The sequence below is a fragment of the Salmo salar genome, chromosome ssa09 (assembly GCF_905237065.1).
Source record: "Salmo salar chromosome ssa09, Ssal_v3.1, whole genome shotgun sequence".
Lineage (NCBI taxonomy): Eukaryota > Metazoa > Chordata > Actinopteri > Salmoniformes > Salmonidae > Salmo > Salmo salar.
The window spans coordinates 86818129-86841787 of NC_059450.1; the positions used below are offsets into that span (position 1 = coordinate 86818129).

The 23659-nt window shown below is 44.3% G+C and overlaps 1 protein-coding gene across 3 annotated transcripts; it reads right to left on the reverse strand.

Annotated features, from left to right (window-relative positions):
- Nucleotides 1-1291: 1291 nt before the first annotated feature.
- LOC106612210 (zinc finger protein 711) lies at nt 1292-23527 on the reverse strand. 3 transcript variants are annotated; one of them, XM_045724156.1, is made up of 10 exons: nt 23267-23527; nt 16167-16246; nt 15857-15944; nt 15298-15602; nt 14982-15195; nt 12740-12889; nt 10816-10953; nt 8480-8617; nt 6667-6833; nt 1292-4136 (listed from the first exon to the last, which is right to left on the reverse strand). In XM_045724156.1, the coding sequence occupies exons 3-10, from the start codon at nt 15933-15935 to the stop codon at nt 2994-2996; spliced, it is 2334 nt and encodes a 777-aa protein (XP_045580112.1). In that variant the 5' UTR covers nt 15936-15944; nt 16167-16246; nt 23267-23527; the 3' UTR covers nt 1292-2993. The 3 variants fall into 3 exon arrangements, with proteins under 3 accessions (XP_045580112.1, XP_045580111.1, XP_045580113.1); XM_045724155.1 differs by having other exon boundaries at nt 14982-15602; XM_045724157.1 differs by lacking the exon at nt 10816-10953 and having other exon boundaries at nt 14982-15602.
- Between the last annotated feature and the right edge of the window lie 132 nt (nt 23528-23659).

Here is a 23659-nt window from a genome sequence, read left to right on the forward strand (position 1 = left end):
ATGGCAAGCGGTACCGGAGCGCCGAGTGTAGGTCCAAGAGGCTTCTGAACAGCTTCTACCCCCAATCCATAAGACTCCTGAACACCTAATCAAATGGTTACCCAGACTATTTGCATCACCACCACCCTTTTACATTGCTGCTACTCTCTGCTGTTATCATCTATGCATAGTCACTTTAATAACTCTACCTACATGTAGATATTACCTCAACTAACTGGTACCCCCCTGTATAGTCTCACTATTGTTATTTCACTGCTGCTCTTTAATTACTTGTTACTTTTATTTCTTATTCATATTTTTTTAAACTGCATTGTTGGTTAGGGGCTCGTAAGTAAGCATTTCACTGTAAAGGTCAACACCTGTTGTATTCGGCGCATGTGACTATTACCATTTGATTTTAATCCCCCCAGTGTCCACCCTTTCCATCTGGGTTCAACTACAGGACAAATCCCCCCCAGTGTCCACCCTCTCCATCTGGGTTCAACTACAGGAGAAATCCCCCCAGTGTCCACCCTCTCCATCTGGGTTCAACTACAGGACAAATCCCCCCTTGTGTCCACCCTCTCCATCTGGGTTCAACTACAGGACAAATCCCCCCCAGTGTCCACCCTCTCCATCTGGGTTCAACTACAGGACAAATCCCCCCAGTGTCCACCCTCTCCATCTGGGTTCAACTACAGGACAAATCCCCCCAGTGTCCACCCTCTCCATCTGGGTTCAACTACAGGACAAATCCCCCCAGTGTCCACCCTTTCCATCTGGGTTCAACTACAGGACAAATCCCCCCAGTGTCCACCCTCTCCATCTGGGTTCAACTACAGGACAAATCCCCCCAGTGTCCACCCTCTCCATCTGGGTTCAACTACAGGACAAATCCCCCCCAGTGTCCACCCTCTCCATCTGGGTTCAACTACAGGACAAATCCCCCCAGTGTCCACCCTCTCCATCTGGGTTGAACTACAGGACTAATCACCCGTAGCTTTATAGGAAATAGGGTACCATTTTGGACACATAGCAAAGAAGTCCTTCCCCATTTTCAAAATGATAACCCACTCTAGACAAGTTAATGACTAGGTATTTTATCTCATCTGGTAATTTATGTTGTCATACTAGTCATTCATTTTTCTACATTTCCATGGAGTTAGACCACCATCTTGTGGTGATTACTGAGCAAGTAAAGATAAATCCTATTCCCTAGTCGTGCACTACTTTTCACCAGAGAATTAAAGGCCTTTAGGGAATAGGGTGCCATTTGGGATTCAGTTATCCCCCCCAAAAAGGCAGCAGAAACTAAAAAGTGAACTGTTTATTTCGGTTCGTCCTCAACAGTAGTTCTGTTAATTTCGGTTCGTCCTCAACAGTAGTTTCTGAACAATCAGACAAGAAAATTTGACAACAAAAGTACAAGAAAATGCATACAATTTTTAACCACAATTAATTCCATGGACAGCATATTATGTGCATACTTTAAGAATCCAATGCCAATCTCTCAACCATTGTATTCAAGGTATAGCCCAGTCACTGTGGGGTTGCTGGATACCAGTGAGCAGAACTCTTACCAGAAAGACCAACCAATTACCTATGAGCTATCAATACAGAACAGCGCAGCTGTCTTTATATGAATACCGGTCGCTACCGTCCCACCTATACAAGGTCCTGAAATACCCCAAACTCTCTCTCCACCACTCATATTGTCTCTTATATTCTGGGAATATAAAATATACACCCTTTGCATACATGTAAAATTAACAAAATAATAAAGTGCTTTCTACCGACTCAAAACAGACACACATAATCTCTTAGAGAATGGTACTTTACGTGGCGTACGTTTGAGACTTAAAATCACTTTACTTTTCAGATTTCTGTTTTAGCAGAGCTCAGTGCATGAGGAGAAACAGAACATAAGACGTGACCATCGGATGTTTGGCTTGTCTGACCCCATCTGTGTGTCTGACCCCATCTGTGTTCTATGTGATGACACGTACACATCATATACAAATCTTACAGTGGCATTCACAACAAGGTCCAAAAAAGAGTGACAACTGCTGGAGTTTTTACCAAACACAGAACGGAACCATCTGTCCACCTAACATGACATCAAAACATTCAACAAGTTTAATTAATAATAGTCGGCACTGTTAAGAAACGAAACAAAAGTTGTTTGTTTTAAAAAAATGAGTTGGTTTCGTAGCTCATCGGTTAAGGTGCTTGTGTAAACATTGTTCCACTCTGACGTCACAGGTGGACCACCCAAACGGGCCACTCATGTTACTCAGATTCATAATAATTACATGATTGTGATTCAGATTGCCTTTAAAACCAACGGTACTATGGTAAAAAGCAGGTTATTGTAGGATACTGAGACCTGGGTTCAAAAACTATTTCAAATACATACTTTAGCTGTGCTTGCCTGGCACAATGGAACCAACAGATTTGCAAAAGTCCAAACCCCTTGAACTGTAGGCAGGACAAAGCAAACGCTAAAACATAAGAAATAATTGCTAAACGATTTGAACCCAGGTTTGGAGATACTAGTTGGTAGAGTGGAGAGCACTAGTTTGATACAGTCTGGTGAGAGAGAGAAGAACAGGCCTGAATGTTCTCAAATAACCGTCTTTTTTCCCACCTCAGAGTTTCAACATGTATAAAAATAGACTTAATTTGAGACCCTGAATAAATGTTCATCATATGGTGAATCCTCTCTCTGCAGATAAATACATACATAAAGACTACATTCCTGGATTTAAACTTCTCCCAACTTCCACAATATGCTTAGTTTGATTACACCTGGAGGAGAGGGCTTCTGGTGAGATCTATTCCTACTCTATACAACCAGTAGAAAAAGAGAAGCAGTCAGTCAGAATGTTATCGTCGCTAGCAGTCTAAATGTACCATTCCATCCTTATCAACTGCCTAAACGCGTTCCCCCTTTGTCATGTGAAACAGGTCTACATAGACTGAGTAGTGTGTGTGCAATCTGTTTCTATCCGTTTCTATCCAGGTAACATTGTGTCGTCACTGTATTCACATCGTTCCGTCAGCATATCTTTGTGATGCCTGGCTATGTGCTGGCTCTTCTCCGAGGGCCTTCTGAAGCCTTTACAACAGTAGTCACAGCAGTGGGGGTATTCCTTGGTGTGGATGGAGATCACGTGGCGTTTGAATCCTGAAGCGTCCGGGCTGTTGTACTCGCAGTACTGACACTGGTACACCTTCCTCCCGCTGTGGGTCTTCATGTGTTTCTTCAGCTCCGTGGACTGGCGGAACCCTCGCCGGCAGCGTTTACACTTAAAGGGGAGGTCCTTGGTGTGAACGGACAGGATGTGTCTGCTGAGGGTGAAAGGTTCAGAGGTCGTGAAGTTACAGTGCCTGCACTGGTGCACCTTGTTGCCCTTGTGCATCTCTGAGTGTTTCTTCAGCTCAGAGGGCCGGTGGAAGCCCTTCTCACACACGTCACACTGGTGAGGGAAGTCTTTAGTGTGAACAGATATAATGTGTCGTTTTAGATCAGAGGAGTTGGTGCTCTTGTGTTCACAGTGGGGACACTGGTGGGTCTTGTGGCCCTGCACCATCTCTGTGTGCCGCTGCAGCTCCCCCTCGTCTGCGTAGGCCTGGGGGCAGTGGCCACACTTAAAAGGAAGGTCGGCACCGTGCTTGCTCTTGATGTGAGTCTTTAGGTTGGACTGGTCTGCACAGCGAAAGTCACAGTGCGGGCAGCAGTACGGCTTCTCGCCCGTGTGGGTCCGCATGTGCTTCTTGAGCTCTGACGGGTGACGGAAGCCTTTAGCGCACTCCACGCACACGTGGGCGAAGTTCCTACTGTGAACAGCCAATAGGTGGCGGTTGAGGAGCCCCTGCTCTGCAGTCTCATAGTCACAGTACTTACAGTGGTGCAGTTTGGACTCCTTGTCCCTCAGGATCAGCTTGTTAGATCCAAGCTGGCTGTCTTCGTGGTAACGCCGGGTGTATTCTGTGTAGGTCCTGTTGTATTCTGGGTACTCTGGGGTGGTCCTGTTGTATTCTGGGTACTCTGGGGTGGTCCTGTTGTATTCTGGGTACTCTGGGGAAGAGGTTCTGTCTCTGTCACTGCGATGGACCAGTAGCTTGTGGGACTCCAGGTGGTTGTGGAAGTTGACCTTGAAAAACAAAACAGAATTTATTTATAGAGCGTTTCACAGACATGTCACAAGAGCAACACACTTAACAGGGCAAAGTAGGAAGGGAAACAATCACAACAACGTAATAATGTAAAACAGGTTGTTTCGATCCTGGAGGCTGATTGGTTGATATATGGGAGTTGTGGGACAACAACTCCTGCAAAATACCATGAAGTATTCATCTCATTATTCCACTGTCCCTCAGCCCAGGCAGGGAATTCATAAACTTTATCTCCCAAGGGAAAAAAGCATCTACACATAATTATTTCAATGCTACCACTTGGTTTGCAACATTTGGGAGTTGAATAAGCTTACCTGTATGCCTCTACGACCTGTGCGACCTACGACCTTTTACAAATGCGATCTCTCCTGTGCCAATAGGCTAGCTAGCCCAAGAGTGAACGTGAAACTAATTATTCACCATGGAAACAGTAAACACTCAGAATTCCATTCATTCATTCACCAGTGCAGTGTGGCCTATGTGGATATGTATTCAAATAATTACTTATAAAAATATTTTGTCTCTCGTCATCATTTAATCTCTGCTAGCTAGCTAGAGTTGAAGTCGGAAGTTTACATACACTTAGTTTGGAGTCATTAAAACTTGTTTTTCAACCACTCCACAAATTTCTTGATAGCAAACTATAGTTTTGGCAAGTCAGTTAGGACATCTACTTTGTGCATGACACAAGTAATTTTAACAACAATTGTTTACAGACAGATTATTTCACTTATAATTCACTGTATCACAATTCCAGTGGGTCAGAAGTTTACATACACTAAGTTGACTGGGCCTTTAAAAAGCATGGAATATTCCAGAAAATTATGTCATGGCTTTAGAACATTCTGATATGCTAATTGACATCGTTTGAGTCAATTGGAGGTGTACCTGTGGATGTATTTCAAGGCCTACCTTCAAACTCAGTGCCTCTTTGCTTGACATCATGGGAAAATCAAAAGAAATCAGCCAAGACCTCAGAAAATAAATTGTAGACCTCCACAAGTCTGGTTCATCCTTGGGAGCAATTTCCAAATGCCTGAAAGTACCATGTTCATCTGTACAATAGTACGCAAGTATAACCACCATGGGACCACGCAGTCGGCATACCGCTCAGGAAGAAGACGCGTTCTGTCTCCTAGAGATGAATGTACTTTGGTACGAAAAGTGCAAACCAATCCCAGAACAACAGCAAAGGACCATGTGAAGATGCTGGAGGAAACAGGTACAAAAGTATCTATATCCACAGTAAAACGAGTCCTATATCGACATAACCTGAAAGGCCGCTCAGCAAGGAAGAAGCCACTGCTCCAAAACCGCCATAAAGGAGGAAAAAGGGGAGGAAAAAGGGGGAGGTTTGCAAGTCGAAGAACACCATCCCAACCGTGAAGCATGGGGGTGACAGCATCATTTTGTGGGGGTGCTTTGCTGCAGGAGGGACTGGTGCACTATGTGGATATATTGAAGCAACATCTCAAGACATCAGTTAGGAAGTTAAAGCTTGGTTGCAAATGGGTCTTCCAAATGGACAATGACCCCAAGCATACTTCCAAAGTTGTGGCAAAATGGCTTAAGCACAACAAAGTCAAGGTATTGGAGTGGCCATGACAAAGCCCTGACCTCAATCCCATAGAAAAATTCTGGGTAGAACTGAAAAAGTGTGTGTGAGCAAGGAGGCTTACAAACTTGACTCAGTTACACCAGCTCTGTCAGGAGGAATGGGCCAAAATTCACCCAAGTTATTGTGGGAAGCTTGTGTAAGGCTACCCGAAATGTTAGAGCCAAGTTAAACAATTTAAAGGCAATGCTACTAAATACTAATTGAGTGTATGTAAACGTCTGACCCACTGGGAATGTGATGAAAGAAATAAAAGCTGAAATGAATAATTCTCTCTACTATTATTCTGACATTTCACATTCTTATAATAAAGTGGTGATCCTAACTGACCTAAGACAGGGAATTGTTACTAGGATTAAATGTCAGGAATTGTGAAAAACTGAGTTTAAATGCATTTCGCTAAGGTGTATGTAAACTTCCGACTTCAACTATACATGCAAATGATTTGTATAGCATTGCAAAGTCAAATGAATAGAATAATTTGAATGAACGACTGGGTCAAAACATGAGAAAATAACTAACGACCAGCCTGCTTGGGTAGAAACTTCAGAACGCAAAAACAAATGTACTCATTAAAAAAAACATTTTATAATTATAAAATGTAAGTCATATTTTTTATAAATATGTTGGCAACCGTTTCATTAAAGCAATAATGCCCTCGAACCTGGGAATTATAGTGGTACAACTCCCTCCAGGGGCTGTATCCCGGCCCTTGGCTTCACCTTGGGCCTCAGAACAGACCTTGTCAGAAGTTGTCATATGATAATTCCCGGGTTCTCAGGCATTATTGCTTAAATAACATAAAATAATAGAGAGTGTGAAGGGGAGAAAAAAAGAGGAGTAACAAAAGGTCCAATGACGGGAACATCAGAGATATGAGAGACGACAGAGACCTTCTTGTTGGTGGTGAAGTCACAGTCGGTACACTGGTACTTCTTAACGTGGTGGTCAGGATGGTTCTTCATGTGGCACTTGAGGAAGCCTTGTGACCTGAACTTCTTACCACAGATGTGACAGGGGTAGACGGTCAGGGGCATGCCGTCTGGACCGATGATCACAGCTGGGATGAGACAGAGAGATACTGTATATTACTGAGGACTAGATCAAAAAACTCACTACAAGATCTACCAATAAGCTGAATTTCAAGCCACAAAGAGAAAGCAAAAGGGAATTGCTGCTATGTTTTCACCCCTCTGATAATTTGATACTAGTTATATCTCCTGAATGTATGTTCTTTGGGCTCATGTCAGCCGAAGGGATAATGTAATGTCTGTCTGTACCGGTCTGGCACTGCCGTGTTAATGTAATGTCTGTCTGTACCGGTCTGGCACTGCCGTGATAATGTAATGTCTGTCTGTACCGGTCTGGCACTGCCGTGATAATGTAATGTCTGTCTGTACCGGTCTGGCACTGCCGTGTTAATGTAATGTCTGTCTGTACCGGTCTGGCACTGCCGTGTTAATGTAATGTCTGTCTGTACCGGTCTGGCACTGCCGTGATAATGTAATGTCTGTCTGTACCGGTCTGGCACTGCCGTGATAATGTAATGTCTGTCTGTACCGGTCTGGCACTGCCGTGATAATGTAATGTCTGTCTGTACCGGTCTGGCACTGCCGTGATAATGTAATGTCTGTCTGTACCGGTCTGGCACTGCCGTGATAATGTAATGTCTGTCTGTACCGGTCTGGCACTGCCGTGTTAATGTAATGTCTGTCTGTACCGGTCTGGCACTGCCGTGATAATGTAATGTCTGTCTGTCCGTACGGTCTGGCACTGCCGTGATAATGTAATGTCTGTCTGTACCGGTCTGGCACTGCCGTGTTAATGTAATGTCTGTCTGTACCGGTCTGGCACTGCCGTGATAATGTAATGTCTGTCTGTACCGGTCTGGCACCGCCGTGTTAATGTAATGTCTGTCTGTACCGGTCTGGCACTGCCGTGATAATGTAATGTCTGTCTGTACCGGTCTGGCACTGCCGTGTTAATGTAATGTCTGTCTGTACCGGTCTGGCACTGCCGTGTTAATGTAATGTCTGTCTGTACCGGTCTGGCACTGCCGTGATAATGTAATGTCTGTCTGTACCGGTCTGGCACTGCCGTGTTAATGTAATGTCTGTCTGTACCGGTCTGGCACTGCCGTGATAATGTAATGTCTGTCTGTACCGGTCTGGCACTGCCGTGTTAATGTAATGTCTGTCTGTACCGGTCTGGCACTGCCGTGATAATGTAATGTCTGTCTGTACCGGTCTGGCACTGCCGTGTTAATGTAATGTCTGTCTGTACCGGTCTGGCACTGCCGTGTTAATGTAATGTCTGTCTGTACGGTCTGGCACTGCCGTGTTAATGTAATGTCTGTCTGTACCGGTCTGGCACTGCCGTGATAATGTAATGTCTGTCTGTACCGGTCTGGCACTGCCGTGTTAATGTAATGTCTGTCTGTACCGGTCTGGCACTGCCGTGATAATGTAATGTCTGTCTGTACCGGTCTGGCACTGCCGTGTTAATGTAATGTCTGTCTGTACCGGTCTGGCACTGCCGTGTTAATGTAATGTCTGTCTGTACCGGTCTGGCACTGCCGTGTTAATGTAATGTCTGTACCGGTCTGGCACTGCCGTGTTAATGTAATGTCTGTACCGGTCTGGCACTGCCGTGTTAATGTAATGTCTGTACCGGTCTGGCACTGCCGTGTTAATGTAATGTCTGTACCGGTCTGGCACTGCCGTGTCTCTCCCTTCCTCTTCTTCTTCTTGATCTTCTGTTTGAGGGCTCTGTTGGTGCCCTGACTGTCTCTGATCTGAAGGTATGGCCTGGTCCCTCCATTCTTCACTGTGTCCACACTGTTATCTACATATAAACAGCAGGGGGGAGAAACCTACTTCAGAAAGTATTCAAACACTGGCTTGTTCCACATTTAGTTACAGCCTTATTCTAAAATGGATTCAATAGTTGTTTTCCTCAATCTACACACAATACCCCATAATGACAAAGCAAAAAAACGGATTTTTAGAAAATGTATAAAAAATAAAACAAATATCACATTTACATAAGTATTCAGACCCTTTAATCAGTACTTTGTTGAAGCACCTTTGGCAGTGATTACAGTCTTCTTGGGTATGACGCTACAAGCTTGGCACACCAGTACTTTTGGGAGTTTCTCCCATTATTCTCTGCAGGTCCTCTCAAGCTCTGTCAGGTTGGATGGGGAACGTTGCTGCAGCTATTTTCAGCTCTCTCCAGAGATGTTCGATCGGGTTCAAGTCTGGGCTCTGGCTGGGCCACTCAAGGACATAGAGACTTGTCCCGAAGCCACTCCTGCGTTTGGCTGTGAGCTTAGGGTCATTGTCCTGTTGTATGGTGAACTTCCCTCCAGTGTGAGGTGCTGAGCACTCTGGAGCAGATTTCATAAAGGATCTCTCTGTACTTTGCCCTGTTCATCTTTCCCTCGATCCTGACTAGTCTCCCATGATGCTGCCACCACCATGCTTCACCGTAGGGATGGTGCCAGGTTTCCTCCAGAAGTGATGCTTGGCATTCAGGCCAAAGAGTTCAATCTTGGTTTCATCAGACCAGTTTCTTGTTTCTCATGTTTTGAGAGTCCTTTAGGTGCCTTTTGGCAAACTCCAAGTGGGCTGTCATGTGTCTTTTACTGAGGAGTGGCTTCCGTCTGGCCACTCTACCATAAAGGCCCGATTGGTGGTGTGCTGCAGAGATGATTGTCCTTTTGGAAGGTTCTCCCATCTCCACAGAGGAACAATCAGGTTCTTGGTCACCTCTCTAACCAAGGCCCTTCACCCCCGATTGCTCAGTTTGGCCAGGTGGCCAGCTCTAGGAAGAGTCTTGGTGGTTCCAAAGTTCTTCTATTTAAGAATCATGGAAGCCACTGTGTTCTTGGGCACATTCAATGCTGCAGAAATGTTTTGATACCCTTCCCCAGAGCTGTGCCCCAATACAATCCTGTCTCTGAGCTCTATGGATGACTGATTCAACCTCATGGCTTGGTTTTTGCTCTGACATGCGCTATCAACTGTGGGACCTTATATAGACAGGTGTGTGCCTTTCCAAATCATCTCTGGCATTGTGTTGTGTGACAACAAAACTGCACATTTGCGAGTGGCTTTTTATTGTTCCCAGCACAAGGTGCACCTGTGTAATGATGGGGCAACAGAGTAGCCTAGTGGTTAGAGCGTTGGACTAGTAACCGAAAGGTTGCAAGTTCGAATCCCCGAGCTGACAAGGTACAAATCTGTCGTTCTGCCCCTGAACAAGGCAGTTAACCCACTGTTCCTAGGCCGTCATTGAAAATTATAATTTGTTCTTAACTGACTTGCCTAGTTAAATAAAGGTTAAATAAATACAAAATGATCATGCTGTTTAATCAGCTTCTTGATATGCCACACCTGTCAGGTGGATGGATTATCTTGGCAAAGGAGAAACGTTCACTAACAGGGATGTAAACAAATTTGTGCACAACATTTGAGAGATAAACTTTGTGTGTATGGAAAATGTCTAGGGAACTTTTATTCAGCTCATGAAACACACTTTACCTGTTGTGTTTATATTTTTTGTTCAGTGTAGAACAGTGTGGACTGCAAACAGGTTCAAGTTAACATACTTAGCAAAGATGGGATAGGTCTGCATTTTGTTAGTGTAAGATGTTTAATGAACTAAACATGGACTAACATTGGAATTGGAGTTGATTTCAAGACAATACATAAAATACCGTAAACACACAACTTGAAGCAACCACATATTTAGTCATGGAGCATGTTGTGATTGGCCAGTGAGAGGCCTTAACACACCCACAATTTGTTTATTCATCAAAACCCGGCCCTTTGTGCCACCGCCAGCACTGTGATGATCATTTGGGGTTGTGAAAATAGCAAAGATATTTCTGACACGCCCCTGAACCGATAGTGGTACCGCCAGCGCGTGGATTTACCATTTCATTAGGTTGGTTTTAATAGAGCCCATAGTTGTGTGTTATATCCAGCTGAAGCTGTTATTACTGAATATAAAATCAGTTGTGAATCCTTATTCCTCACCGTAGGCAGCAGCCCAGGAGACCGGGACAAACATCTTGCTGTTTGGAGAGTCATCTAGCTGGTTCTCCTGGACTGCTGAGGTCTCCTCCTCTCCTACAATCACCTCCATGTACACCTGCTCTGCCATGTCTGACACATCTGTAAACACACAGAGACAGACAGATTCAGTAACCTACACCTGCTCAGCCATGTCAGCCCGGTCTGGAAAACAGAGACAGTCAGTTACAGGACATGTAGCCCTGTTCAAATCCTTTTGAAGTGCACCTGTGAAAGCTATTTGTTGGAACCTTTTTGTTGTTGTTAACCTATCCAGTCGCGTTTGATCACATGATTGGACAGGTGAAATGAAGGGTTCCACTAAAAAACCTTCACAGCTGTAGTCATGTGAGAGGAGTTATTTCTTTAAAGAAGAGTGTTTACTCAGTGATATCTTCCTGACTGGACGTGCTCCTCCCCCAGACTCCCCCCGGCCATGTCTGGCCCCTCCCCAGACTCCCCCGGCCATGTCTGGCTCCTCCCCAGACTCCCCCCGGCCATGTCTGGCTCCTCCCCAGACTCCCCCCGGCCATGTCTGGCTCCTCCCCCAGACTCCCCCCGGCCATGTCTGGCTCCTCCCCCCGGCCATGTCTGGCCCCTCCCCCAGACTCCCCCCGGCCATGTCTGGCTCCTCCCCCAGACTCCCCCCGGCCATGTCTGGCCCGTCCCCAGACTCCCCCCGGCCATGTCTGGCCCCTCCCCAGACTCCCCCCGGCCATGTCTGGCTCCTCCCCCAGACTCCCCCGGCCATGTCTGGCCCGTCCCCCAGACTCCCCCGGCCATGTCTGGCCCCTCCCCCAGACTCCCCCCGGCCATGTCTGGCTCCTCCCCCAGACTCCCGTACAGCATGGTGGCCGTTATGGAAGTCATTCTCAGACACCACCTCTGTCCCACCTACAGATACAGACAGTAACCATTCTCCCATACAGTTTTTATGTGAGTAAAGTCATACTGTAAATACATTTATTTTTAAATCACAACAGCTGTGATGGAAATTTCGGTAAAATTTGATAAATGTCGACAGATAATGTGTTCATTCGACATGGTGGGATCTTTGTGTCAGTAAAGTTAATTATGCGAGAAATGGCGGTCTTTATACGCAAATATTAATATAATAAGCATCATATGGAAGTAAACTTACGAGTCACGTGACATGGTGTGTGTGGTCCTCTCACTATGAATCAGGAAAGCAGTTTATTAGACTACAGATGGAAAGTTAAATCTTTACCTTTATTTAACGAGGCAAGTCAGTTAAGAACAAATTCTTATTTACAATGACGGCCTAGGAACAGTGGGTTAACGGCCTTGTTCAGGGGCAGAACGACAGATTTGTACCTTGTCAGCTCAGGGATTCGAACTTGCAACCTTTCGGTTGCTCTAACCACTAGGCTACCCTGCCGCCCCCAGATAAACTTCACAAGGTGGTGAAAGGGTAATGGTGATCTTGTTGCTCCTTTCCAATAAATATCGATGGTCTTATTCTGGTGACATGATGATCGATGCTTGACTTCCGTTTGACAAATAAAAATATTCAGGCTTTTATCCATAATAATCTCAACGTGTAGACTAGTCTATCCTTACCGTTTACGTGAGCTGTTGTGTCAAGACCAGTGTAGGCACATCTGACATTTAACGCAACAGTTTGTGACAAAACTATAGGTAGAGTTACAAATGGAAACACATTGACCTTGAGATTTTTATTCACTACATGAACACTCAAGAAAGATGTCAGCGTTTCCGAGTAGGGATTCCAAGGTGGACGACCGTTCAAAACGATTTTACCCAGTCGGAGGTAGTTTTTTTCTGCGTTCCCAGTCGTCTTGAACGCACTGAAGTCTGAGATTTCCGAGTTCCCAGTTGTTTTGAACGTGACAGAAGTACCACTCACCTATCTCCACATCGTCATCGGCCTCTGCTTTGAAAATGTAGACTTTGATGACCTCTGACCCCTCCTTGTTGGAGCTGTCGTCCTGCATCACCTCAGTCGTGATCTCTAGAGGAGTGTCTCCTATGTCCAGTTTCTCACCAACGTCATCCACTGGATGGACACAACAAACACATCACAGTTAGCTTTTACCGCACCGCAGGGTAGGACAACAACAAGGACTTGGGAGGCAAAAATGTCCAGAAGAACTCATGAAATGCTCTCCAAACAATCCTTCAGATGTATTCTAGCCTAACTCATGAAATGCTCTCCAAACAGGCTAGAATACATCTGAAGGACTGTTTGGAGAGCATTTCATGAGTTAGGCTAGAATACATCTGAAGGACTAACTCATGAAATGCTCTCCAAACAGTCCTTCAGATGTATTCTAGCCTAACTCATGAAATGCTCTCCAAACAATCCTTCAGATGTATTCTAGCCTAACTCATGAAATGCTCTCCAAACAATCCTTCAGATGTATTCTAGCCTAACTCATGAAATGCTCTCCAAACAGTCCTTCAGATGTATTCTAGCCTAACTCATGAAATGCTCTCCAAACAATCCTTCAGATGTATTCTAGCCTAACTCATGAAATGCTCTCCAAACAATCCTTCAGATGTATTCTAGCCTAACTCATGAAATGCTCTCCAAACAGTCCTTCAGATGTATTCTAGCCTAACTCATGAAATTCTCTCCAAACAATCCTTCAGATGTATTCTAGCCTATTCATTTGCAGTAGTTGTAAACAATGATTAAAAATACACAATAACCCCACACCATAGAGCACTAATCATAGCAAATCATTCAATGAAATCAAGCCTTTTTATACGCTGAACAAAAATAAACGCAATATGCAACAACTTCAAAGATATTACTGAGTTACAGTTCATATACAGAAATCAGTCAATTTAAATAAATTCATTAGGTCCTAATCTATGGATTGCACATGGCTGGGAATAGAGATATACATCTGCTGGTCACAGACAACTTATCAAAAAAAGGTGGGGGCGTGGATCAGAAAACCAGTCAGTAGCTTGTGTGACCACCATTTGCTTCATGCAGCACGAGTTGAGAGTTGATCAGGCGGTTGATTGTGGCCTGTGGAATGTTGTCCAACTCCTCTTCAATGGCTGTGCGAAGTTGCTGGATATTGGCGGGAACTGGAACACGCAGTCATACAGGTCGATCCAGAGCATCCCAAACATGTTTTTTATTTTATTTAACCAGGCAAGTCATTTAAGAACAAATTCTTATTTACAATGACGGCCTACACCGGCCAAACCCGGACGACGCTGGGCCAATTGTGCGCCGCCCTATGGGACTTCAAACACGGCCGGTTGTGATACAGCCTGGATTTGAACCAGGGCATTTGTAGTGACGTCTCTAGCACTGAGATGCAGTGCCTTAGACCGCTGCGCCATGAAGGTCATGGAAGAACAGGGACATCATCAGCTTCCAGTAATTGTGTACAGATCCTTGTGACATGGGTCCGTGCATTAACATACTGAAACATGAGGTGATGGCGGGTGGATGAATGGCACGACAATGGGCGTCAGGAGCTCGTCGTAGTATCTCTGTGCATTCAAATTGCCATCAATAAAATGCAATTGTGTTTGTTGTCTGTAGCTTATGCCTGCCCATACGATTACCACCATGGGGCACTCCGTTCACAACAGCAAACCGCTCGTCTACACGACGCCATACACATGGTCTGCGGTTGTGAGGCCGGTTGGACATACTGCCTAATTCTCTAAAATGACATTAGAGGTGGCTTATGGTAGAGAAATGAACATTCAATTCCCTGGCAACAGCTCTGGTGGACATTCCTGCAGTCAGCAATCCAATTGCACACTCCCTCAAAACTTGAGACATCTGTGGCATTGTGCTGTGACAAAATTGCACATTTTAGAGTGGCCTTTTGTCCCCAGCGCAAGGTGCACCTGTGTAATGATCATGCTGTTTAACCAGCTTCTTGATATGCCACACCTGTCAGGTGGATGGATTATCTTTGCAAAGCAGAAACGCTCACTAACAGGGACGTAAATAAATGTGTGCACAAAACTTGAGAGAAATAAGCTTTTTGTGCTTATGGAACATTTCTGGGATCTTTTTTTTCAGCTCATGAAACACGGGACCAACTCTTTACATGTTGCTTTTACATTTTTGTTCAGTGTAGGTTGTAGGGCTAGTTGGTTAGTTGACTCACAGGAGATCATGAGGTAGTCCTCCGAGGTGCTCTTCTCATCCTCGTCAGTCTGCAGAGAGATAGCCTCCACCTCCAGCCCCTCGTGGGCCTGGATCACTGTCTCCTCCTGCCCCACCTCCTCCCCAACCAGCACCTCCTGGTCCAAGCTCTCCACCCCGTCCTCCTCCTGGTGCTCCACAAAGAGCTGGTCTGGCATGTGGTGGTGGACTGAGCCCTGAATGAGGTCTGAGGTTAGAACATGGTGAAGGTGGTGAGAGTCCATAGCCACTTCGGTGCCCAGCAAGTGCTCGTGGCCGATGTCAGGGCCTTCAATCACCTCCGTCTCTAGGTCTTCCTCGAGGCCCTCGACCTCCGCCTCGAGGACCTCGACCATCTGTGTCTCCAGCTCCACCACCTCCTCTCCAAAGCCTTCCACCTCCGTCTCGAGGCCCTCCACCTCCGTCTCGAGGCCCTCCACCTCCGTCTCGAGGCCCTCCACCTCCGTCTCGAGGCCCTCCACCTCCAGGCCGTGCTCCAGCAGAATGCCTTCGTCCGTCATGACGTCAGACAAGAGCATGCCCTCTGGCATGGACACCACAATGTGATCCCCTTCGATGTGGGCCAGGCCCCTCATTCCTGCCACTGTACAGGGAAACAGTAAGAGGGGGAATATTATTACAGGAAAGTTTCCACTGCAGCCCTGGTTTGGACAGAGGCTTTTCCAGGCTTTCCTCTTAGTGGAAAAACACCCAAAAAAGGACTGTAAGACATAAGATACAGCTACACAAGACATTGCTGTAGTGTGGTCAGCATCTAACTTTGCATGAGGCATTGGGCTCTCAAGTGAAGACTAATGAAAACAACATACACATTATCAAAAGGCCAAATTGACCTACCAAAGTCTTGCATGATCATGGTGTGAGGCATCTTTAACTCCTGTGAGTGTAGCTCCAGGATCCCTCCGCCGTGGTCCATCTCTTTGATCTGAAAAAGGCATAAATAAAATGATTCATGTTAGGCCTACACATCATTTCAGAGGTTCTATATTCGTTACACAAAGCATCTCAGAGTGCTGAACTAGGATCAGTTTGGCCTTTAGATCATAATGAATAATATTACATGGACAGGTCCTAGACCAGCACTCCTACTCGGGAGACACTTTGTGGATACAGGCCCTGGATATTGATTAGTGTCAGTGTGTATTACCTTCACATTTGATGCCAATGCTCTCTAAAATAAGAACAGTGTGTTGCTGGTGTTTCTTCCTTCCATCGGGGGAGAGAACCCTACAAAGGAAGGGACAACATAAGCTGTGAGAAAGATGCCACTGAAAACATTGATCTTTCATCCATGTACCATGAGAGGAAATGTGGGAAAGGCTGATGACATCACATACCTGGTAGATCAAATCAAATGTTATTTGTCACGTGCAGAATACAAGTGTAGACCTTACAGTGAAATGCTTACTTACGAGCCCCTAACCAACAATGCAGTTAACTTCTTACATCTAGGCGTTCCGCTAGCGGAACCCCTAGCCAACAGCCAATGGGATCGCATGGCGCGAAATACCAAAAAACTCAAATACCACAATTCAAATTTCTCAAACATACAACTATTTTACACCATTTTAAAGATACACCTCTCCTGAATCCAACCACGTTGTCCGATTTCAAAAAGGCTTTACAGTGAAAGCAAAACTTTAGATTATGTTAGGATACCAACGCAGCAAAAAAACAACACAGCCATTTTCCTAGCAAGGACAGCCATTTTCCAAGCAAGGGTAGCCGTCCAAAAGCACAAAACCAGCTAAAATTATGCACTAACCTTTGACGATCTTCATCAGATGACACTCCTAGGACATTATGTTAGACAATACATGCATTTTTTGTTCCATCAAGTTCATATTTATATCCAAAAAACCCATTTTACATTGGCGCGTGACGGTCAGAAAATGTATTCACCCCAAAATTTCCGGTGAATGTACACCATAATTTACAGAAATGCTCATCATAAACGTTGACAAAATATATACTGGTAAAAAAAAAAAATACACTTAAACAACACATCCTAGATCTGAATGAAAGAAATAATCTTATTAAATACTTTTTTCTTTACATAGTTGAATGTGCTGACAACAAAATCACACAAAAATAATCAATGGAAATCCAATTTATCAACCCATGGAGGTCTGGATTTGGAGTCACACTCAAAATTAAAGTGGAAAACCACACTACAGGCTGATCCAACTTTGATGTAATGTCCTTAAAACAAGTCAAAATGAGGCTCAGTAGTGTGTGTGGCCTCCACGTGCCTGTATGACCTCCCTACAACGCCTGGGTATGCTCCTGATGAGGTGGCGGATGGTCTCCTGAGGGATCTCCTCCTAGACCTGGACTAAAGCATCCGCCAACTCCTGGACAGTCTGTGGTGCAATGTGGCGTTGGTGGATGGAGCGAAACATGATGTCCCAGATGTGCTCAATTGGATTCAGGTCTGGGGAACGGGTGGGCCAGTCCATAGCATCAATGCCTTCCTCTTGCAGGAACTGCTGACACACTCCAGTCACATGAGGTCTAGCATTGTCTTGCATTAGGAGGAACCCAGGGCCAACCGCACCAGCATATGGTCTCACAAGGGGTCTGAGGATCTCATCTCGGTACCTAATGGCAGTCAGGCTACCTCTGGCGAGCACATGGAGGGCTGTGCGGCCCCCCAAAGAAATGCCACCCCACACCATGACTGACCCACCGCCAAACCGGTCATGCTGGAGGATGTTGCAGGCAGCAGAACGATCTCCACGGCTTCTCCAGACTCTGTCACGTCTGTCACGTGCTCAGTGTGAACCTTTCATCTGTGAAGAGCACAGGGCGCCAGTGGCGAATTTGCCAATCTTGGTGTTCTCTGGCAAATGCCAAAAGTCCTGCACAGCGTTGGGCTGTAAGCACAACCCCCACCTGTGGACGTCGGGCCCTCATACCACCCTCATGGAGTCTGTTTCTGACCGTTTGAGCAGACACATGCACATTTGTGGCCTGCTGGAGGTCATTTTGCAGGGCTCTGGCAGTGCTTCTCCTGTTCCTCCTTGCACAAAGGCGGAGGTAGCGGTCCTGCTGCTGGGTTGTTGCCCTCCTACGGCCTCCTCCACGTCTCCTGATGTACTGGCCTGTCTCCTGGTAGCACCTCCATGCTCTGGACACTACGCTGACAGACACAGCAAACCTTCTTGCCACAGCTCGCATTGATGTGCCATCCTGGATGAGCTGCACTACCTGAGCCACTTTTGTGGGTTGTAGACTCCGTCTCATGCTACCATTAGAGTGAAAGCACCGCCAGCATTCAAAAGTGACCAAAACATCAGCCAGGAAGCATAGGAACTGAGAAGTGGTCTGTGGTCCCCACCTGCAGAACCACTCCTTTATTGGGGGTGTCTTGCTAATTGCCTATAATTTCCACCTGTTGTCTATTCCATTTGCACAACAGCATGTGAAATGTATTGTCAATCAGTGTTGCTTCCTAAGTGGACAGTTTGATTTCACAGAAGTGTGATTGACTTGGAGTTACATTGTGTTGTTTAAGTGTTCCCTTTATTTTTTTGAGCAGTGTATTAATTAAAGACGTATAGATGAACTATTCCTTTATGCAAACGCTTTGTCAGATTTTAAAATAACTTCACGGAGAAAGCACATTGTTCAATATTCTGAGTACCGAGCCCCAAGCTATTCAGTTAGCCGTCCAGCCACGGTATCCACAAAACATTATCTTACCTTTGCTGATCTTCAGCTGAATGCACTCAGAAGGTCTCCCACTTCCACAAGAAATGTTCATTTGTTCGATAAAGTCCATAATTTATGTCAAAATAAATCCATTTTGATGGCGCGTCCAGATCACCATTCCAAAATGCATCTATCCACCGTCGACGAAAAGTTATAAAGTTCCCTCAGCGTTTGTAGAAACATGTCAAACCATGTTCACAATCAATCTTTAGGGTGTTTTTAACGTAGAATTTCGATAATATTCCAACCGGACAATAGCAGATTCATTACAGAAGAAAAATAAAAATGGCTAGCCCTGCGGGAGTGCGCACGAGGTAAGTCAATGAAACCAGGTCGACCACTTACTATTCCGGGTATTATTCAATCAAATTGCATTGTAGAAGCCTCAAACAAAGGTTCTAATGACATCTAGTGGAAGCCCTTAGGAAGTGCAATATGACATCACAGACACTGTAGTTTAGATAGAACATCATTTGAAATGACTACAACCATGTGAGGTCAAACTTCCTGGTTGGATTTTTCTCAGGTTTTTGCCTGCCATATGAGTTCTGTTATACTCACAGACATCATTCAAACAGTTTTAGAAACTTCAGAGCGTTTTCTATCCAAATATACTAATAATATGCATATCCTACCTTCTGAGTGTGAGTAGGAGGCAGTTTAATTTGGGTACGTTTTTCATCCGGCCGTGAAAATAGTGCAAAAAGAAGGATGAAAAAAACTTTCTGAAGGCGGTTGACAGCCAATGGAAGCCTTAGGAAGTGCATCGTGACCCCACAGACACTGTAGTTTCGATAGGGATTCAAAAGAAGAACTACAATTCTCAGATTTCCCACTTGGATTTTTCTCAGGTAAAAAAAAAAAAACCTGAGAAAAACTCAGGCAAAAACCTAAGAAAAATCCAACCAGGAAGTGGGAAATCTGAGAATTGTAGTTCTTCTTTTGAATCCCTATCGAAACTACAGTGTCTGTGGGGTCACGTTGCACTTCCTAAGGCTTCCATTGGCTGTCAACAGCCTTCAGAAAGTTTTTTCATCCTTCTCCAGTTACTGGGCAGAAAATAGTAGCTCAGTCAATGAGTGGACTGCCTGAGGACAAAGGGCTTGGTGATGCGCGAGCCCGCGAGCACGCCGTTCCTTCTTTTTCTCCTGGAATGAATACGCTATTGTCCGGTTGGAATATTATCGCATTTTTACGTTAACCTGTTTGGGATAGGGGGCAGTATTTTCACGGCCGGGTAAAAAAACGTACCCGATTTAATCTGGTTATTACTCCTGCCAAGAAACTAGAATATGCATATAATTAGTAGATTTGGATAGAAAACACCCTAAGGTTTCTAAAACTGTTTGAATGGTGTCTATGAGTATAACAGAACTCATATGGCAGGCCAAAACCTGAGAAGATTCTATATGGGAAGTGCCCTGTCTGACCATTTCTTGGCCTTCTGTAGCCTCTTTATCGAAAATACAGGATCTCTGCTGTAACGTGACATTTTCTAAGGCTTTCATTGGCTCTCAGAAGGCGCCAGAACGTTGAATGATAACTCTGCAGTCTCTGGGCGAAAAACAGTAGGGGTTTGAGAGTGGTACTTCTGAGAACAATGACACTGGTGTGCGCGTGCATGTGACGACTCCATTTTTCTTTTTTCAGTGTTTGAACGGATACAACGTCTCCCGGTTGGAATATTATCGCTATTTTTTGAGAAAAATCGCATAAAAATTGATTTTAAACAACGTTTGACATGCTTTGAAGTACGGTAATGGAATATTTAGAAATGTTTTGTCACGAAACGCGCCGGCGTGTCACCCTTCGGATAGTGATTTGAACGCACGAACAAAACGCAACTATTTGGATATAACTATGGATTATTTGGAACCAAAACAACATTGGGTGTTGAAGTAGAAGTCCTGGGAGTGCATTCTGACGAAGAACAGCAAAGGTAATCCAATTTTTCTTATAGTAAATCTGAGTTTGGTGAGTGCCAAACTTGGTGGGTGTCAAAATAGCTAGCCATGATGGCCGGGCTATCTACTCAGAACATTGCAAAATGTGCTTTCACCGAAAAGCTATTTTAAAATCGGACACCGCGATTGCATAAAGGAGTTCTGTATCTATAATTCTTAAAAGAATTGTTATGTTTTTTTTGTCAACGTTTATCGTGAGTTATTTAGTAAATTCACCGGAAGTTTTCGGTGGGTATGCTAGTTCTGAACATCACATGCTAATGTAAAAAGCTGGTTTTTGATACAAATATGAACTTGATTGAACAAAACATGCATGTATTGTATAACATAATGTCCTAGGAGTGTCATCTGATGAAGATCATCAAAGGTTAGTGCTGCATTTAGCTGTGGTTTTGGTTTTTGTGACATATATGCTAGCTTGAAAAATGGGTGTGTGATTATTTCTGGCTGGGTATTCTCCTGACATAATCTAATGTTTTGCTTTCGTTGTAAAGCCTTTTTGAAATCGGACAATGTGGTTAGATAAAGGAGAGTCTCGTCTTTAAAATGGTGTAAAATAGTCATATGTTTGAAAAATTGAAGTTTTTGCATTTTTTAGGTATTTGTAATTCGCGCCACTCTATACCATTGGATATTGGTGAGGCGTTCCGCTAGCGGAACATCTGTCCCTAACAGGTTAAAAATACCCTAAAGATTGATAGTAAACAACATTTGACATGTTTCTACGAACGGTAATGGAACTATTTGACTTTTCGTCTCTGGTACTGCGCTCGCGCATTATGCCTTTGGATAGTGATCTGAACGCACAAACAAAACGGAGGTATTTGGACATAAATATGGATTATTTCGAACAAAAATAACATTTCTTGTGGAAGTAGCAGTCCTGGGAGTGCATTCTGACGAAGATCAGCAAAGGTAAGATAATATTTATAATACTAATTCTGAGTTTAGTTGACCCCAGGACTTGGCGGGTGTCTGTATAGCTTGCTTTGATGGCGAGCTATGTACTCAGAATATTGAAAAATGTACTTTCTCAGTAAAACTATTTTAAAATCTGACACAGCGGTTGCATCAAGTAGTGTATCTATAATTCTTTAAATAATTGTTATGTATTTTGTCAACGTTTATGATGAGTATTTTTGTAAAATGATGTGCTCATTCACCTGAAGTTTTGGTGGGAATACATTTTCTGAACATCACGCTGTAAATCCTTTTTGAAATCGGACAATGTGGTTACATTAAGGAGAAGTGTATCTTTAAAATGGTGTAAAATAGTTGTATGTTTGAGAAATTGAAATTATTAGATTTTTGATGTTTTGTATTTCGCACCCTGCTGTTCCATTGGATGTTGGCTAGGCGTTCCACCTGTCCTCAACATTAAGAAGCCTTTTGGACCTAGACATGGTGCTTCAGTATCGCTTGCCATGCAGTAGCAGAGAGAACAGTCTATGACTAGTGTGGCTGGAGTCTTTGACAAGATATCCTCTGTGTAAGCTATTTTATGATGATAAGGATGTTGAAACTGCAGTATTCTAGCTGCTGGTGTCTGTCTTTCCATAATTAATGTCTGGAAAAAATATGACCACATACTCAACTGGTGCTGCAGTGGAAAGTGTTGATAAGTTAACACTTGTTGATGGCATTTGAGTCAGTCCTAGCTCATAACTAATATAAATGAATAATGATATTGTGCCATATATTTCTATTATGAGACCGTTCCAGTTTTAAAATGTCGAAAAGGACATAGAACGGATATGTTGTTTTTCCTGCTTCTTAATTGTAATGATTTGCGCTGTCCCACACACGCCCACCGTTCATTGCCCAATTTCATGGTTGCCTGGATTATGCGTCTGAAGCAGGGCAGGCTAGCAAGCACTCGCTATTTAAAAGAAATCAAGATAACCAACTAGCTAGTGTTACTACATCCACCTGAATGCCAAATGTCCGTGGTAACACTTGCAAACATGTTAGTCAATCCACATTCATTGGGTGGGATATATGTAACGGGCTAGTCAGCTAGCTAATAACTAGATAAGCTACCTAGCTAAACAAGGTTGTTTGGCGCTGTGCAGACGTTTTGCTGCGGATGCCGACATCTGGGGGGAAATTCCACAAACGCAACGTTGTGCAATACTGCAAAGAAAGGAGATGTATATAGAACAGTCATATGTCGTTGAACTGTGTGTGTGGTGCTTAATGGCTGTTCTTTACGGTATATTTCTGAAACGTTGCGCCCACAACGTTAGCCAATTTCGATTCCGCCATTTTGGTTAGATAGCTTGTTAGTGTTTTTAAAACTCCAGAAACCTCCACAAATCAACGATTGGTGCTAAATGAACAACTTGACACGCAATCGATACAATGTAAACACAAGCGACGTGTCTATTCACAACATTTATCGATGGATTTTTAATTGCGAAGGGACCTTAGCTAGCTAGCCTAGCATGTTAGCTGGCGCATGCGGCATAATCAACCATGTTCTTTTCCGAGGGACTGAAGGCCCGCAACAGCCGACTGGGCCCTAGTCTCATATACGATATGCAATTTCAATCGTTTCGAATGCTTTTACCTGATTATGGACTCCTTCAAATATATCGTCGTTATTTCTTCTTTCTCGGTTTTGTCTGTTATTGTTTGGGTATATTTTTCGACACTAAGCTAAATGCGGCCTATACATTTGGATCCCCGGGCACTCTTTCCGAGGCCTGGGCCAATCACGTTGCTCGCTTGCAACCAAGGGAGGGCAGACAATGCGTGGCCTCGTTTAGCGCTGATCCCTGTCTATTTGCGTCACGCAGGGGAGAGCTTCGAGTCCAAATCCATGTTGTCAAGTTGATAGACAACGGACTATTTACCTATTGATCAGGATTGTTACAGCAGTTGATTAAATAAAAACATACTTTTTATGTGTGTGATTATCAAGCAAGGTTCAACATTGAATAGAGGACAGCAGTGCATTGAA

Bases quoted from the DNA above. Each gene is read 5' to 3' on its own strand.
- LOC106612210 (XM_045724155.1), bottom strand. From the start codon at position 15,935: ATGGACCACGGCGGAGGGATCCTGGAGCTACACTCACAGGAGTTAAAG. The intron at 10,954-12,739 runs GTGAGTGGTACT...GTGTGTTTACAG, and splicing joins CGATGACGATGTGGAGATAG to ATGTGTCAGACATGGCAGAG. The intron at 6,834-8,479 runs GTACAGACATTA...GTCTCATCCCAG, and splicing joins GACACGGCAGTGCCAGACCG to CTGTGATCATCGGTCCAGAC.